The sequence below is a fragment of the Lemur catta genome, chromosome 4, assembly GCF_020740605.2.
Source record: "Lemur catta isolate mLemCat1 chromosome 4, mLemCat1.pri, whole genome shotgun sequence".
In the NCBI taxonomy this organism is placed as follows: Eukaryota; Metazoa; Chordata; class Mammalia; order Primates; family Lemuridae; genus Lemur; species Lemur catta.
Genome location: NC_059131.1, coordinates 43,103,692 through 43,120,382, shown reverse-complemented (window position 1 = coordinate 43,120,382; position 16,691 = coordinate 43,103,692). Strand labels below are relative to the sequence as shown.

Here is a 16,691-nt window from a genome sequence, read left to right as displayed (position 1 = left end):
CAAATAGCAAGGTCACTGCCTCAGTCTAGCGAGCTTCTGGGGATAAAAGATAGCATAAGTAACTGGAATAAAAAATGATTTCACCTCATCCCTCTATATAAACTTTGACTATAGCTATTTTCACAAAGCAAGGCTGCCCCCCAACAAATTTCATTTTTCCTGAAGTCTCTGGGCAAAGGACTGGAAAGGAAGAAAATGGTCAAAGTTCTGAGGGCATTGTCCAAGTATGGGTAACCTCTAACATGCACAGCCAAGACCATCTGTAAACATGACTGAAAAGTTCTGAAAAGTGACATTGTAAAGCTTTAGTAAGAGTAAATTTTAAAAAGAAATGTTTAAAAATTAGAACTTTTTGCAATGGTATTATCCTGGAAAACAATCAAGGTAGTCATTAGTAAGTTTCCCAAGGCTGACTACGATGGTTTAAAAGAAAAAAATGAGAAGTATTTTGCTAACTCCAGAGAGAAATGACCCAGAGACTAACGAGCTCCATAAGCCACTCACTGCCTGACCCTCAGCAAATCACTTGTCCTTAATGCTAAAATAGAGGCCTATCAATTAGCTTCACGTGGTGGCTGTGAAGGGTGACTAATAAATCTGATTGCAAACCATTCAGAAAACATTAAGTGCTGTAGAGAGACTCGATAATTGCCAGGTTGCCATCCATCACCAACCAAGCAATGTGAATGCATTTGTCTAATCTTCTTCTTTTATTATATTTTTAAGTGACAAATAATAACTGTATATATTTATGAGATACAATGACAGCATCACATTGGCTAATCTTTTTAAGCTCTCTTCCATCCTTTGGCTCTTCTGATGTCAATCAGTCCTGGTGACAAGTCAGTGAGGATTCTTCTTAGTTTCCTATAAGTCTCGTCCTGATCCACGGAAAACATGCTGAAGACATGAATTAGCCTCGTTCTCCTCTGCACTTTACAAAGCACCTTGCAGATCCCCAACGAATGGAGGCTGCACAAACAGGCAACTGGAGGTCTTCTCGTTTCCCTTACAGAGGCACATACACAAAGATTAAAAACCACGTACATGGCAAAGACCATGTGAGGGGAGAATATCAATAGGAAGGAGCTGAAAAATGCAGAACTCAATTCCTACCAGTGGTCTGCTCGTTTTTCATTCTCTCATGAAATTCCCTCACTTGAGGAAAAAAGGAGATTGATTTCTGACTTCCTCCTTAGTCAGAAATGATTTTCCTTATCCATTGATAAACACGGATTTAGAATTTCACTTGTCTATGACAGACTACATAGAAATTCATGTTCTTTCTGTGCTGCCAACCATGTGGTATCTATTTTAAAGACAAGGTTATCCCATGTTATTTCCTTACTAACCTAAGACATGCAAGAATAACCAGGACACAAAAGTAATATAATTGATCACTCAATAAAGTGCAAATACAGTCACCATAGATATGTGTTTCAGAAAAGGGTGGGGAACCTGCGGCCTCAAGGCCATATTGGCCTTCCAGACCCCCAAGTGCCTGCCCCTTGACCAAATCCAAACTTCACAGAACAAATCCCTTTATTAATAAGATCTGTTCTGTAAAATTTGGATTCAGTCAAAAGGCTGCACTGAAGGATCCAGAAGGCCGCATATGGCCCCAAGGCCACAGGTTCCCCATCCCTTGGCCCTTTTCAAGTCAAATGCAAGTAACTATCTACAAAAAATTTTCATCCCAATGCTAAGAGGTTTCTTAGGAAAGAACACCTTGCTTCTTGCTCAATTACTCCTCTGGTTCAAGCATAGCACGTATCAAACCCTGATACTGATAACTCAGGGCAGGTTTGGGGATGACAGGACAAAGAATTTAAACTAATATAAAAATAAATAGTAAATATTGAATGTTAGGCAGGGACCAAATCTGCAGGTGGCAGATACAGGCCAGGAGGGCAGTTCCTAGGGGCAGAGAAGGGCGGGTACCAATCGGGAAGGGACTGCAGGAAAATGCAGAACTCCTGACAATCATGCATATCAACCATCCGGTAACATCCCACATCTCCCATAATCCCTCTCCTGGACCAGGCCAATAAGGAAACCACCTGGGAGCCCTTAACATCTTTCACCACTCACGGAGACTGTCTCTCTGGAACATATTTTTGTTTTGTATAGCTTCCTTCTATTCTGCAATAAAAGCTCTTTGTTTGGAATTCCTTCCTGTCTGTGATTACTCCCTTGCACCGGCCTGCTTGTGATTCTTCCAAACAGGGAGCCTAAGAACCAGGACAACTGTCCTCCAAGATGCTTGGCCTGACACTTAGAAGAGCATTTGTGTATAATGAAGTCTTTATGTACAAATGAAAATTGAAGTAACAATACGAGACCAATTTTTTTTAAAGACAATATAAGAAATAACCTAGAGCAATTGATGAATAAATGATTTTAGTGTCAAGCAGGGGTCAGTAAATTGTTTTAGACAAAACCAGAGCTAAATTCAGGCCACTGCCTGTTTTGTAAACAAAGTTTTCTTCGAACACAGCCACACCCACCATTTACATATTCTCTGTGGCTGTTTTCATCTATTCTTGCATTACAATGGCAGATACAGATCATATGGCAAATCACGTCACAAAAATTTGAAAATGTTTACTATCAGCTCCTTTACTAAAATAGTTTGCCAACCCCTGGTGTAGATAATGAGGAAGTATAGATAATGAAGAAAGAGCATAGACAAATAAAGGAATTGGACACTATGCTTTTCAATCTACAATGTCTCTCCTTGGGATCTAAAGACTTAAGATATTGAACACACACCTACAACCTAGTAGGATGGATGATTTAAAAAATTAACACAAAAGAGATACCTAAAATAAAAATCACCATAAGGCAATAAAAAAGTATTAAAATCAATGGGATAACACTGAACATTTTTTATTGGTCTGAAGACCAATTAAAGCCCTATTGATACATAAATTATTATGGCATCTTCTATAGCTAGGAGAAACCACCCAGAAGTTCTTACTTCTCTCTAGAAATGAAAGATGTCTTATCACATTCTCATGACTGATTCTGATGAACTTTGTTAATATTAAGATCCTGAGCAGGGTACATACTTAAGTGAAAAATATTTGAGGGTAGGGAGTCTTGATATGCTCTCGTGCCCACTTCGACCTCTTCTTCGAGTGTCAGGAGCTCAGTATAACTGGTTTCCCTAACCAAGAGAATGCTCTCCAATAAAACCAATGTCTATGAAGTCACATGAGCCACCTTTATCACAAGTGACCACATAGAGCACCCAGTCCTAAAATGACCTCTCTAACATCCTTTTCAATTGGCAAAGAACTTAGGCTGCCATCACCAGCTATTAATATCTGACCATGTGCAGAAATTACTGACAAAAACATGTGAGTTTTGCTGGTTAAGGAATCATGTGGAAACAACCCAAGTGCCCATCAATACATGAGTGGATTAATAAAATGTAGTATATGTATACCATGGAGTATTACTCAGCTATAAGAAATAATGGGGATATAGAATCTCTTATGTTCTCCTGGATAGAGTTGGAACCCATTCTACTAAGTGAAGTACCCAAGAATGGAAAAATAAGCACCACATGTACTCACCATCAAATTGGTTTCATTGATCATCACCTAAGAGCACATTCAGGAATAACATTAATCGGGTGTCAGGCAGATGTGAGTGGGGGAGGGGATGGGTGTATACATACATAATGAGTGCAATGCGCACTGCACTGCCTAGGGTATGGACACGTTTGAAGTTCTGACTGGGGGGGGAGGGGAGGGTGGCAAGGGCAGTATACGTAACCTAAACTTTTGTACCCCCACAATATGCTGAAATAATAATAAAAAAAATGAAAAACAAAAGGAATCATGTATTAAAATAGGAGCAGGGTAGAAACAGGAGTGGAAAGTGAATAGGGCTGGTCCCAAACAAAAATTTCAATATACAAAGTTGCTAAAGCCCCCTTTGTCTAAAACTTTTTCTCAGAAAGCTGTCATCCAAATTCTAACTGTAGCTTCTGTTAACTTTTGGCACCCAATACTTGCGACGCACCCAAATGGATAAAGACCAATTATTCCCACGTAATTTAATTGGGATCAAATTTACTGGGTTATAATTTGTTTCTGAGTATGTATTTTATGTTTCACTCTTACAGGATTTCTGTAGTTATGGATATTAAATTTCATAGCATATGAAAAAGTTTAAATTAAAAAATATTCTCTCTTTGACATTAAGACACACCTGCCTTGGGTGTAAAAAACAGCTGATATATCTTGGCTATTAAACAGCCTCCTTTCTTGAAGCCAGCTTTTATATAAGTTCAGAATGGCTCCCATCTGGTCCTGAGTTTATTAGTTATTTGTTATCTGTCAAACATTAGAACTCCTGCCTTGCATGTTGTTCTGTAGCAAACGAAAGGCATTTTAGGTCATGAAAAGACAGTATCCAATTCCTTTATTTGCTATACTATATTTGGGTCAGATTTAGATTTCTTTGGTAATCCATGCATTTCTCTATCCAATCTTTTTTCTAATATCACTGCTTGGAACAATAGCTAGATGAATAAAACTAAAAAAATTAGTAGTCCAAGGGTTTCATTAGAGGATGTTAGCTGTATCCTTGTTGTTTTTTATTTTTCTTTTTAAAAAATAATAATTCAAAGTTGTTTCTACACCACTAACCTATATTACAGAAGTTACAAAAATCTAGAAGAGAAAACAAATTCTGAAAGAGGGCTTCATTACTTGTGTGTCTCAGCTAAGCACTCCTGAAATCACAAATACCTGAGATGAGTCAATTTTTGTGAGGTACTGAGAAGTTTGAGAACAAAGGGAGTTCTCCCAAAGGCAAGAATTAGGCTAGATAGACACATGAGGATCAAGGAAAATAGAGTGCTTTCAAAAGGGAAGAACCATTATGAATAGACTGTCTCTTGACTAATAGTAACTATTCCTTCCCACTTTCATGTCTTAGGCTTAATACTAGAACACTGGGGTAAGGAGCTACTTTTTTCTATGTGTTTGAGGGCTGGAACAGAGTAGAACCCAAGTAAGGGCAGGGGGATTTTCTCAGCCCAGAGAATACTGCAACACTCGGAAGCCCTGATCATAAGAGCAGTGGGCAATGGCCAGGACATCTCTGAAGCAGCCAGTCAACAGCCAAAGTCAGATGCAGAGAGAAGGAAGCTTGGAAACCCACAGGATTAGACTTAAGACAGTAGGTGGAAACCTGGAAAGCTAAGCGGGTAACAGCTCCCACAGGTAGACTCACAGGGGCCAGGCCAATGGACAACACTGTCATCATCTTTGTGACCCCAATTTGGGCTGGTGTGGCCTGAGGAAACACAGCCTACTATTCACTAATGCCATATTTGAAATGGGGGGGGCCTGTATTTCAAATGCTGTATTGTTTATTGATGTTAAAATTCTTAGAAGAATTTCTAGAATACACTCTTTAACATGAATTCTAAATCTCCTACTATGCATTATTTACCAAGCCACAGAATGTCCTTAAGTAGTAAAACAATCATGCCAAAGCCTGTAATTTATTAGTATGCTCTCTTTCTTCATACTGCTCTCTAAACATGCTTTAATTAGTGTTATATGTTCACATGCTACTGGGTTAAACAGGCTCAATGGCACCCAGCCTAAAAGGTAATGTGCGACAGCTCCTTGTCAACCATAACAGCTACACTGATCACTGTCTCACTGTGTACCTCCTACAATTCTTTCATTCTCTACGTCAACAAGAAAAATCTAAAGGCAGGCCTCAACCACTTTTTGTTCGCTGTTATTTCAGATGCTTTAGTCTACAGAATGAATCCAATAAATCAGATATGCTTTGAAAAAACATTTTCTTCCTCTGTACACTGTTCTTTCTGTGTATCACAAGTACAGCTGACTTTGATTTATATGCAGGTTCTCTTTTGTTATTTCCCTCAGTCTAGCTTCAATGCAAAAAACTAATGTGTAATATCTTATGTCTTTGTCATCTCTTTTTCATAGTAATTTATTTTGGCTTATCTCAGAATTGAATTCCTAAGACGTATGCTACATTTTAAAATAAAGAATATATATTGTTTGGGTATAAATTAGAGGTAGATGAAAGATAATTTCCTAACATTTCCTATATTGGCACTCTCTTTCGTCATAATTTTTAAAATTCCCTCTGTGAAATGTCATGCCTTTTATTGTATGCAATCCTTTGAAATAGTTCTAAAATTCAATGCTTTTAAAATTGTTCCCATTAGTTTATGCGTTCAGGAGAGAATATCCTAAGTTTGAGTGATCTTTACCATTTGTACCAACTTTTAAAAGGCATTTTCTTCTCAAACAATAATATAAATAACACTGTATTCTCAAAAAATTATAAGATTGTTCATACTTGTGGGCTCCCTTTGAAATGTTGCATTCACAAACTGGATTTAAAGCACAGCTCAGTTATCCTTGTAGGAGACCGTGGAGACCATGGCAATGCAGAGGGCTCTGTGTTCCCTGGGTGATGACCGGCCATGGAGGCTGCCCTGACACTCCAACAGCATTTCCCACGAGCTCCTCTTCACCACTGGATACAGCCAACTCAATCTTCACCACCCTTCTCTATCTGTTCTTGAAAAAAGAGCCCTCCATTCTGAGACTTGGTAATTCTGCATGTGTATAAGACATGTCCATAGCTTTTATTTCTATCTGGGCTCAGAATGTTCAGGGCCAGAAGGAACCATACTTACAATGAAGGAAGTGAGCCCTTTGACCAGAGGGAAATCCACAAGCATTTATTACATTCATTTTTAAATATGTATATTGTTAGGTAAAACTAGTTCCTTTATGTTCATTATATATGATTTTATAGAATAAAAATAGGCATTAAGGGGATTGCATATTCTCTCTCAAAATACACATAAAGCCAACACTGATCAAACTAGTATATGAGCACATTATATATATATATTTGATGTGATATGAGCCTCAAACATATACCACCTGTGATTGTATGTTATTTAAATCGATTTAATAGCTATCTGATGAAAATTTTTTAACTTTAGAGCCCAGAGAGATAGAATAACACACAATGACATAAATAGGCACTTGTATATAAAAGACTAAATATGTTGTAAAATTGTAGTTTTAAGGAATTTGAGTAGCAAAATAAAAAGAACATACCTATTTTGTGTATACATTATACATAAACACAAACTTCCTCTGGATAAAGTGTCATATATATTTGCAGAGCTGAGTAGAACCTTCCACATCACCTATGACAACCCTCTTTTGTAGACAAGGTATATAAGGCTTAGAGAGGTTCAGGGTGTCATCCTGGTCTAACAGGTAATTAAGGACAGACCCAAGCCAAGAACTAGGTTTATAATCCCTATTCAGTGTTATTTCTGACAGTTCACAGTGCCTCTTTGAATCACTTGATTACTAACAGAGTCCAAAGTCACTGCTGATTATGTCTCAGCTTTCTAAACATCACTCAGTTGTGTTTTGCCTATTTGTCATACAATGACAGCTTTTTAAATATAATTTAAATCTCAAATCACTTAGAAATTTATTTACTTTAAGGGTCTTTTGTCAAAGAATATAAATATTTGGTTATATTACATTTATTATCTATATTATGCTTATATTTAGGCAATATAGATATTGTCTATATTACATTTATATTCATCTATTTTACATGCAAAAGATATAGCCAATTACATATTATTAAGAGGCACCCACTTTAATTTTTAATCTGTTAATTTACAAGCATGTTCACCTTGCCCAGGCTACAGCAAAGAATGAAACTAGAAGTACGAGACTTCTAGATGAAAAATGCCTAAACCCCATTGTAGAAAGTGTCAGAACCAGAAAGAGGAGGACGACAGCTTGGTTTAGACGCTTCTTTTCTGTCAATCACAGAGGCAGTGACCTCTAGCAGGAAATGGAGATCAAAGTGAGACAGTGCTCTTATGGGAATCACAGTTTCTTTGCAAGCTTCAAGGAAGCCAGGGTTTTATAATTTACTGCTTTTTTGATAACTATATTTCAATGGTATTTACATTTAATTTAATTAATTCCAAAATCAAATACTATACAATGTTTTCCACTTTCTACCTGCCTGTTACCATACACCTATTAGAAAAGGAAAGACTGTTTCATCTTTAACTTTTTATTTTTGGCTTACTTTGACTTTAAGGAAAAAAAGGCAAAAGAAGAGTAGAAAGCCATTTCTGCAGGTACAGACAACGATAGTTTCTCATATAGTTCCTTCTCAAATTTTTTCCAAATGTTCCTCGGTATTGCTTCTCATTGGAGCATCTATGATTCTAGTTGATATTACTACACAGCAAAACCCAAGGCTGATAGGGTTCCATGATTTTTTGTGAAAAATTCTACCAAGGACAGGTAACAAAAATGCTACATTTTTATGATATTACAAATCAAAAGTATTTTTTGAATGTACCCTAGTGATAGAATTATTAATGTAGATACAAAAAGATAACACTGTTAAATATGAATTATTGATAACACAGCCCCTAATAGTTTAGTACCTTTTAGATTTAATAACTCTATTAATAAGTTTACTAAGTAGCATAGCCATATTTTCTGTTGCTATTTTTATTTCACCTATATCTCTCATTATTAATAGAATTAATATTTTCTCATGCACCACAGATTCTCAAACAAGAACCCTCAAGCCTGAAGGTTATGAATCCCCTCACTTTGAAAGCCTCCACATTCCCTTAAACATTTTTCCTATGAATTTTACTCTCTTTTACATTTCCTCTGGTAAACTTTATTTAGCTTTTCCCATAACTCAGTCTCCATTTATTTAGGTTTTCCAGTGTGACTTTTTCCCCCATAAATGTACTCTCCATATCCATTTAACTCTCCTATTCCAATACACCCATACCACTTGTGCAGCTCCCATCTGTCCCCTGCAAGTTCTATTGAACTATAGGTAAAAGCCTTTCTTTAATTATATAAATCATGTCAATTTAGAGAAAACAGTGATCCACAAACACTATTCAGCTGGAGGAGTCCTTTTTTCCCAAATATGACACTAGCAGCAATCCAATCATTAATGGATTTAACCAATTTTTTCTATCGGTAGCATCCAGATTCAGGTTATGCAATGTAATTGAGGTTGCTATTCATGAGGGAAAAAAAATCTGCACAAGTTTCTCCCGAGGAGCGCCAGAATGGTTATTTCCATGCAAATAACCATTGAAGAATACCACTACTTGTGTTAAGCATACTGGAAAGCATCACTCTGTGACAGGTTTTTGTGTAACAGTTACTGATTTTTTTTTTCAGAGCAATTCAAAATCTAAAAGGAGCCATATATCTGTGACCCTATAAGACAAAAACAAAACAGCAAAATAAAACTGACAAAACATAAAGCCAGAAAATGTGAAAAGGACAGAGACAAAAATATTAAATAAATATCTCCACAGCAAACAAGGAAACACGCATACGGGGAATCGATGTGTCAGAGAGAACCCTCCCAGCTCTGCCATGCTGCTGTCTCCATAGAAGCCCCCAGGTGAGGCGGGGGAGGCTTCAGAGATGGGACACAGGACCCGGGCTGTGTTGCCATGGAAGTGAGAAGCTCAATTTCTTTATCTCCTTTGTACCCTTGTCACCACTTCTGGCAACTGTGACAGGTTCTTTTCCTTTGTTCAGAGACTGCTCTGGTAACAGCCCTGCCTCTTTCCCAAGACAATGAAAGGCACTGTAAGGCCGCAATGTAACCAAATTACATGAGAGGGAGACTTTTCATTTTCATTCCTAAAATTAGACCTTTCAGTGTGTACTAGCGTAACAGAAACAGAAACACTGTCTGGAAGGGGCCCACTCAGTGGTGATTTGAGTTACCGCGCCTTTCAGACAGGTCTGCTGAACCACAGCCCACGGGCAGGCAGTTTCAGATGCCTTTACCAATTCTGGAAACTGCCTTGCAAACATTGGTCTCATAAGGCAGATGGCAGGCTGTGCGTGGTGGCTCATGCCTGTAATCCCAGCACTTTGGGAAGCCGAGGTGGTAGTATAGTGTGAGGCCAGGTCTTCCAGACCAGTCAGGGCAACATATCCCTTCTCTACAAAAAAATTAAAAAATTAGATGTGTGTGGTGGTGTGTGCTTATATTAATAGTTCCAGGTACTCAGGAGGCTGAGGTGAGAGGATGGGTCCAGCCCAGGAGCTCAAGTTTGCAGTGAGCTATGATCCCGCCACTGCACTGCAGCCTGGATGACAGAGCGAGAGCCTATCTCTAAAACAAAACAAAACAAACAAAACAAAAACACTGGATGGTTTGTTTTGGGAGGGACTCTGGGGCACAAAGGACATATAGTGCTTTCTAAATTTCCAAGCAGATGTTGGTGCCAGAGTATTAGAACAAAGGGACTATATCTCCGAATACGGCTTTTAACAAATGTACTTAGTTGACTTTGGAGCTGCAACAAACTGCTTCATGTCTCTAGTCCTCTTCATGGTGCAAAGTCCAAAATCAACACAGAATAGGTGAGAATAGTTATTGTTAATATTTTTTTACTATTCTCAGAATTATATCTGAATAGTAACTGATGTCTTAAAGGGCATCACCTTTATTTATAATAAAATCATTAGGTAGGTATTCTATATCATCCATTTAAAGGTATTTTCTAGTTGAATAAGAACTTTTCATTGAAGATGCAGTAAATAAACACATTGGCTACATCTGGATTAAAATATCCTGTGACCATTGAGAAAAGGACAATGAAATGAGTAGAAAGATCCAAGCAAGGTTTTGAAGTTGGGCTAAAACATCAAATTCCAATTTTAAAACCACCACTGTAACTGTTTGTTCCCCCTACCTACTCACCTCCAGTTCACTCTCAACAGAAAGGCCCTCTCTCACCACATTCTGTTAAACATCAATTTTCCATGCAAGTGTAGGTATTTGTGTGTGCATAATAAACATTTATGATTCCCAAGTATTTCGGAAATGTGTCAGGGAGACACATTTTTTTTTTTTTCATTTATGTTGTACACCAGCCTTTAAGAAAAACAGAATATTTTCCTTAAAGCAGGAATAGACTAACAAATCTTAGATGGCTAAGCAGATCCAATGATAGTTTATAAGACAAATGTTGGAAAAAATGAATTTGACAATAAGATAAAAACAGATTTAGTAGCTCCATTACATGGAATTACATTATGGGATGAAATGATTAAGGGAGGCACTGTGCATATGTAAGAAAGAACACTGAAGAGGACATCTTAAGCCCATCCTCCATCAGCTGCCCGATGGGATGATTCAACTAACCTCTGTGAACCCAATATGCCTTGGTTAAAAAAGAAGGTTGTCCTATGTGATATATAATGTTCCACCCAGCTCTGAAAATCTATGACTCTTTATAGAGAGACAGCTTGTGTTTATTTGTAAGTATATACATAAAATAGGAGTGCCCCTTTTTACTGTGATAGAAAATTCCTTAAAACTACAACTTCACACCATACTGAGTCTGTCATTTAAAAATGCCTACTTATGTTATTGTGGGTGACTCTACCTCATTGGATTCAAAAGTTAATAAAACTTCATAGATAGCAGGTATATTTATATAACAATCTTCATTTGGGGTTCACATCACATCAAATAAACACATAATGGAATGGACAAATCATTGTGAGTAGTTTTAGCATTATGTGTCTTATGTAAGATTATATGTAATTTTTTTGAAGTATTTTTAATTGTGATCTTTAAAAAATGTTCACATTAGTTTATATGCTCAGGAGAGAATATCCTAAGTTCAGATATTCTTTAACTACCATTTGTACCAACTTTTAAAAGGCATTGTCTTTTCAATAAGAACACCTAGCAATAATACTCCATTTTGCAAGAATAATGAGACTGGTTTTTACTTTAGGATACCTTTGAAATGCTGTGTTCACAAACTAGATTTAAAGTACACACCTCAGTGACCCTTGTAGGACATTATAGAGACCATGGCAGAGTCAACTTTGCACAGGTGTCAGACATGGGCCCAAGCCTTTATTTATACCTGGGTCCACAGAACGTAAGAGCTGGGAAGAACCCTGTCATTTACAAATGAAGAAATCAAGGCCTCTGCCCTTGAATAGATAGAAATCCACAAGGATTTATTATATCCATCTTTAATTTTAAATATGTATATTGCTAGGGCAAAGTTGTAACTTTGTGCTCATTACATATAATTTTATATAAAGAACAAAAATAAGCATTAAGGAAGATTCCTTCCTCTGGATAATACTTTAAATGCTTTATATAATTAGTCTAAATCTGCAAAAAACCTGGCCACATCCACAAAAGATATTTGATGTGCCTGGGATTCCAACTGCCAGCTACATTCTTATTCCTGTTTATTCAAAGACAAATGGACATACTTTAATAAACTTGGGAATAAAAAGGAATACCTTCTAATCAAGGCACAGTGAACAAGCTCTTCTAATTGAAAATCAAGTGTTCAAATATCAAGACTGATTTATTCAGGAATGTCAGCTTGTCCCAATGAATTGACCTTGTAAATCAGCTAACATCATGCAGTCAGAAACAGTTTCTGCAGAAGAATCTCATCATCTATTATTTGTAATAATACCAACAACATCTAAGAGTAAGTTGTGCAAGTATACGCCTTCGTGCTATCCAGCCTAAGTCTCAGCCTTGCATGAAGAATGCCTTTAAACCTCTCACTGACCTGAGATCCATTTCTGTGTTCCACCCTAAGGTCTCATCTACTGTCTGTATTCAGGTCAATTTGTATTTATAGGAGTAGCTGCAACTGGTGATTCTATCATATCTTAGTTGTAAATATAAGAAATACTCTCCAATATAGAAATTTAACAGAAATACTGTTTTTGAACTGAGATAGATCCACCGCATTCTTTACATAGGTCCAATAGCATATTTCGAACAATGGATTTTCTTTGCATTAAAGTAAATCTGACAAGTAAATAGCTGTTTAACGAAAACTAAAACATTGTTTTCCCATTTTTAACATCTCTGAAATCAGCAAGAATCTGACATGGTATAATTGACAACATCCTTTTTCTTTTATAGTGGTATATACAATGATGGTGCATCCTACATCAGTGATTTAAGAGTCAATAAAACATGATCTTTCTTTGCCATTTTGCGGAGGAAAACAAAACCAAAGTGAATTAAAATGAACCAAAAAAAAAAAAAACTCCCTTGACAGCAGAGTAACAACACTTTTAAAAACGTATAACTGAATACTTGAGAAGTTAATCTCACCTTCTCTTAACTATACAAGTATTATGTATTTAAATATACATATGCATATTAAGTATAGTTGTGGACTCTTCTGATTTTCTTTCAAGACTCCTGACACTTCTACAGATTAAAAAAAATCAATCTTGTAATCATTTTCACATTTGTTGTGCCTCTTTTTTAAATAAAATGGCATACATGCTAGTATTTCAATGTTTGATGTCTTGTCTCACCTCCCTCACAGAGGGAAATGAAGAAACATATATTGTTGTTTTCTGTTTCTTCTCTTTTATATTCCCAGTTGTCTGAGAGATGGCATAACCCTATATAATAAACTAACTATATTTTTTAGGTTTCTTGGTAACAAGGAAGAAGTTGGACATCTTCAGTCAAAGGCCCTCGCACAGTTAGACCGTGAATCCAATATAAAAGGCAAAAAAAATTGAAAAAGAGAAACATACTGAACAGCAAAGAAAAAAAATCTCCAGTAGTAGTATTTTATTTCATGACACAAATAATTTCTTCTGTCATCACGAATTTTAACATATGGACAGTTTGAGAAAGGAGAGAAATACCGTAGTCTCTTCTTATTCTTGATTTCAGTTACCCATGGTCAAACGTGGTCCAAAAATATTAAATGGAAAATTCCAGAAATAAATAATTCATAAGTTTTAAATTGCAAGCCATTCTGAGTAGCATGATGAAGTCTCCCGATGTCCTACTCTGTCCTGCCCAGGATGTATTCACGCTGTCTACACTCCTGTTAGTGGTCATCTCAGTTATCAGATCGACTGTCATGGTATTGCAGTGCTTGTGTTTAAGTAATCCCTATTGTATTTAATAATGCTTTATTAACAATAAATTATTAGTTATTGTTAATGTTAATATCTTACTCTGCCAAATTTATAAATTAAACTTTATCATAGATATGTATATATAGAAAAAAACTTATATATAGGGCTCAGTACTGTCTGCAGTTTCAAGCAACCACTTAGGGTCTTGGACCATATGCCCCATGAGTAAGGGAGGACTACTGTAGATTCATTTCATTTAATCTCATGATATCTGGGCAGATTGTTGGCCAATGGAGGAAAGAGAAATGCATTCTTCAGTGCAGTACTTGATAGCTCAAATCATCATTAATAGCAAAAGTAGTTTAGAAACAAAACAAGGTTAAAGACCTATAATGTCTTTCCAAAGAGTCTTTGCATTAATGTTTAAATCTCCTCTCCTGAAACATAAACAATCTTTGTCTTTTTATTTAAGCTACCATTTAGTTGTTTCAGGTATAATTTTCCCTTAATCTCTTATGAAATAAAAGTAATCACCAGAATGTAGAAAGAACCCTAGTGACTGATTAGGAAACCTCTTTTTGTAAAATTATTAAAATATATTTTCGGAAAACTACCACCTCAAAAGACTAACAAGTTAGCCCACAGAAAAAATTTTATAAGTGAAATATATGGCAAGACATTAAACATGCCAGAAAAAGTACCACTTTATATTCAAAAGGAAAAGAAGCCCCAAAGTAAAAACTGTCAATTACTGTCATCGTTTTGTCACACTGAAAGAGCTCAACTATATCACAAAGTTTGTGATATCGTTAGAAAGTACAGATCTAGTTAAAATATGAAATATATATAGGGAAAATATAAAATATGAAACCTTCAAACTACCTATGCTATGCCTAGTCCATAAATTAGCAAATTTTCAATTTAAATAAGAGTACTGTCCCTATATCCACCAACTACATGCATGATGTACACGAAGAGTACTATTAAAGTGTTTTTATTTTCCACCTCTCTTCATTTTCTCTTTTTGCTCTTCTTCCTTTCCAAATTACTTCACATTCTTATTTCAGACATCTGCATCCTTTAGTATAAACACTTAGAAATCTGAATAATATGATGGCCATCATGGAACATAATCACACTCTACATTGATGAATGACTATTTACAAAATGATTTCTATTATTTAAAGGAGAAAATGTAATTGAGATTTTAAATTCCAAATAAAATGCTACAGCTCAAATGACACTGACTAGCTATGAGCTTCTGGAAGTCACCCACCTGGGGCAGCATGCGATTTTCTTCCTCCAGCTGTCTGACTCTTGCCTCCAGCTGCCTAACATAGGACAAGGTTGATTCTAAAATTAAAAAGAAAGAACTCACATTATACACACAGGTCTTGTTTGGTATACACTGTCAGGATATTTCTAGCTTGATTTATTCAAATCAAGTAGTGATTTAGTCTGCTATTTAAAAAAAAAAAAAATTTCCCCCCAAAACAAGAAGTCTCTGAAACCACAGTTTTGAACAATTTTACGGTATTAAGAAGTATTAGAAAAATTTACAAGTGGTGAGATTGCAGGCTTTTGCACACTAACCAGCCCTCAGAACATCAAGCATCTTAAAGACATTCCATCTTTTGTCCTTATTTTGTGCATTTTCAGTTTTCGATGAGTTGATCCACACACGAGACGGTTTTGTAATGTTAACTATAACCAAAATAAATTACAAGGCCCTATTAAAAAATAGAAAAGAAAACAAAATTTCAAATATCCAGTTCCCTTCATTTTCCCAATAAATATTTTAAGTCTTAAGAGCAATATTTTTTCTTCTCACAAACCTATAGATATTAAGATTGTCATGCAGAGAAAAGTTGTGAAAGCACTAAATATTTAGAGTTAGGCTGAATTTTGATTTTGTTTTTGGCTGAGTGTGACAGAGACCCAAGTTTTCCTCAAATCTTTAGGTAAGCCAGGGGCAGACCGGAAATTGATTCTTGTTTTCAATTCTTCACAAGCTCAGGTGTGTGCTGAAGTCAGCATCATGCTTAGTTTCTGTTCTGTACTGAAACTCTAAAATTCATAACTATAGGTCAAGAAGAGGGTCACATGTGAAGGAAAGTGGAGTTTCATTTTGGGGAACAATCTGAGAGTAACCCTTCTTCATTAAAGTGAAAATATTCAAGCGCATCATATAGTAAATAGCAGCAATTAATTTATTACACATGAACAAACATATTTCAGGTACAGTGAAAGGTACATGACAATAGAATCCCCCCAGAGCATATTTCCAAAGTTAATATGAAAGTAGCAGAACCTCCTCAGGGTTCACATTCTTCAGCCTCAGAAAAACAGAAGAGCAAGAGGCAAGATGGTAGCGCACTTACAAGGCAAGTGTCTGTGGCCCCTAACAACTTATGATTGGGATGGATTTTGATTCAAACTAATACTCTGATCTGAAATCATCATGGAAACTCTATATTATTTTCATGTGGAAATTGTGTATATGAACTCAATTTCATTTTTGTGACCTCCAAAGCAACAAGGTAACATTTTATTTTCTAAAATACATAAGACATGTCAGTCCTTAATTCACAAATGTAACAATTAAGCTCATTTCTGATCAGGTTGCAGCTCACCTGTTTTCGTAAATTGTTTGCAGAAAGCCCCCATCACTGACATTAACGTAATGAC

The 16,691-nt window shown here is 36.2% G+C and overlaps 1 protein-coding gene across 3 annotated transcripts in view; it reads right to left on the bottom strand.

Annotated features, from left to right (window-relative positions):
• Window positions 1–16,691, bottom strand: part of CCDC85A (coiled-coil domain containing 85A) — a 180,955-nt gene that overhangs the window by 22,972 nt on the left and 141,292 nt on the right. For 2 of the 3 annotated variants that reach the window (XM_045549654.1, XM_045549652.1), the window contains exon 3: window positions 15,280–15,356. The exons of the other annotated variant lie outside the window; for it this stretch is intronic. In XM_045549654.1, coding sequence (XP_045405610.1) covers window positions 15,280–15,356 — 77 coding nt within the window. The remainder of the gene's footprint in view (window positions 1–15,279; window positions 15,357–16,691) is intronic. 3 annotated transcript variants of the gene reach the window in all.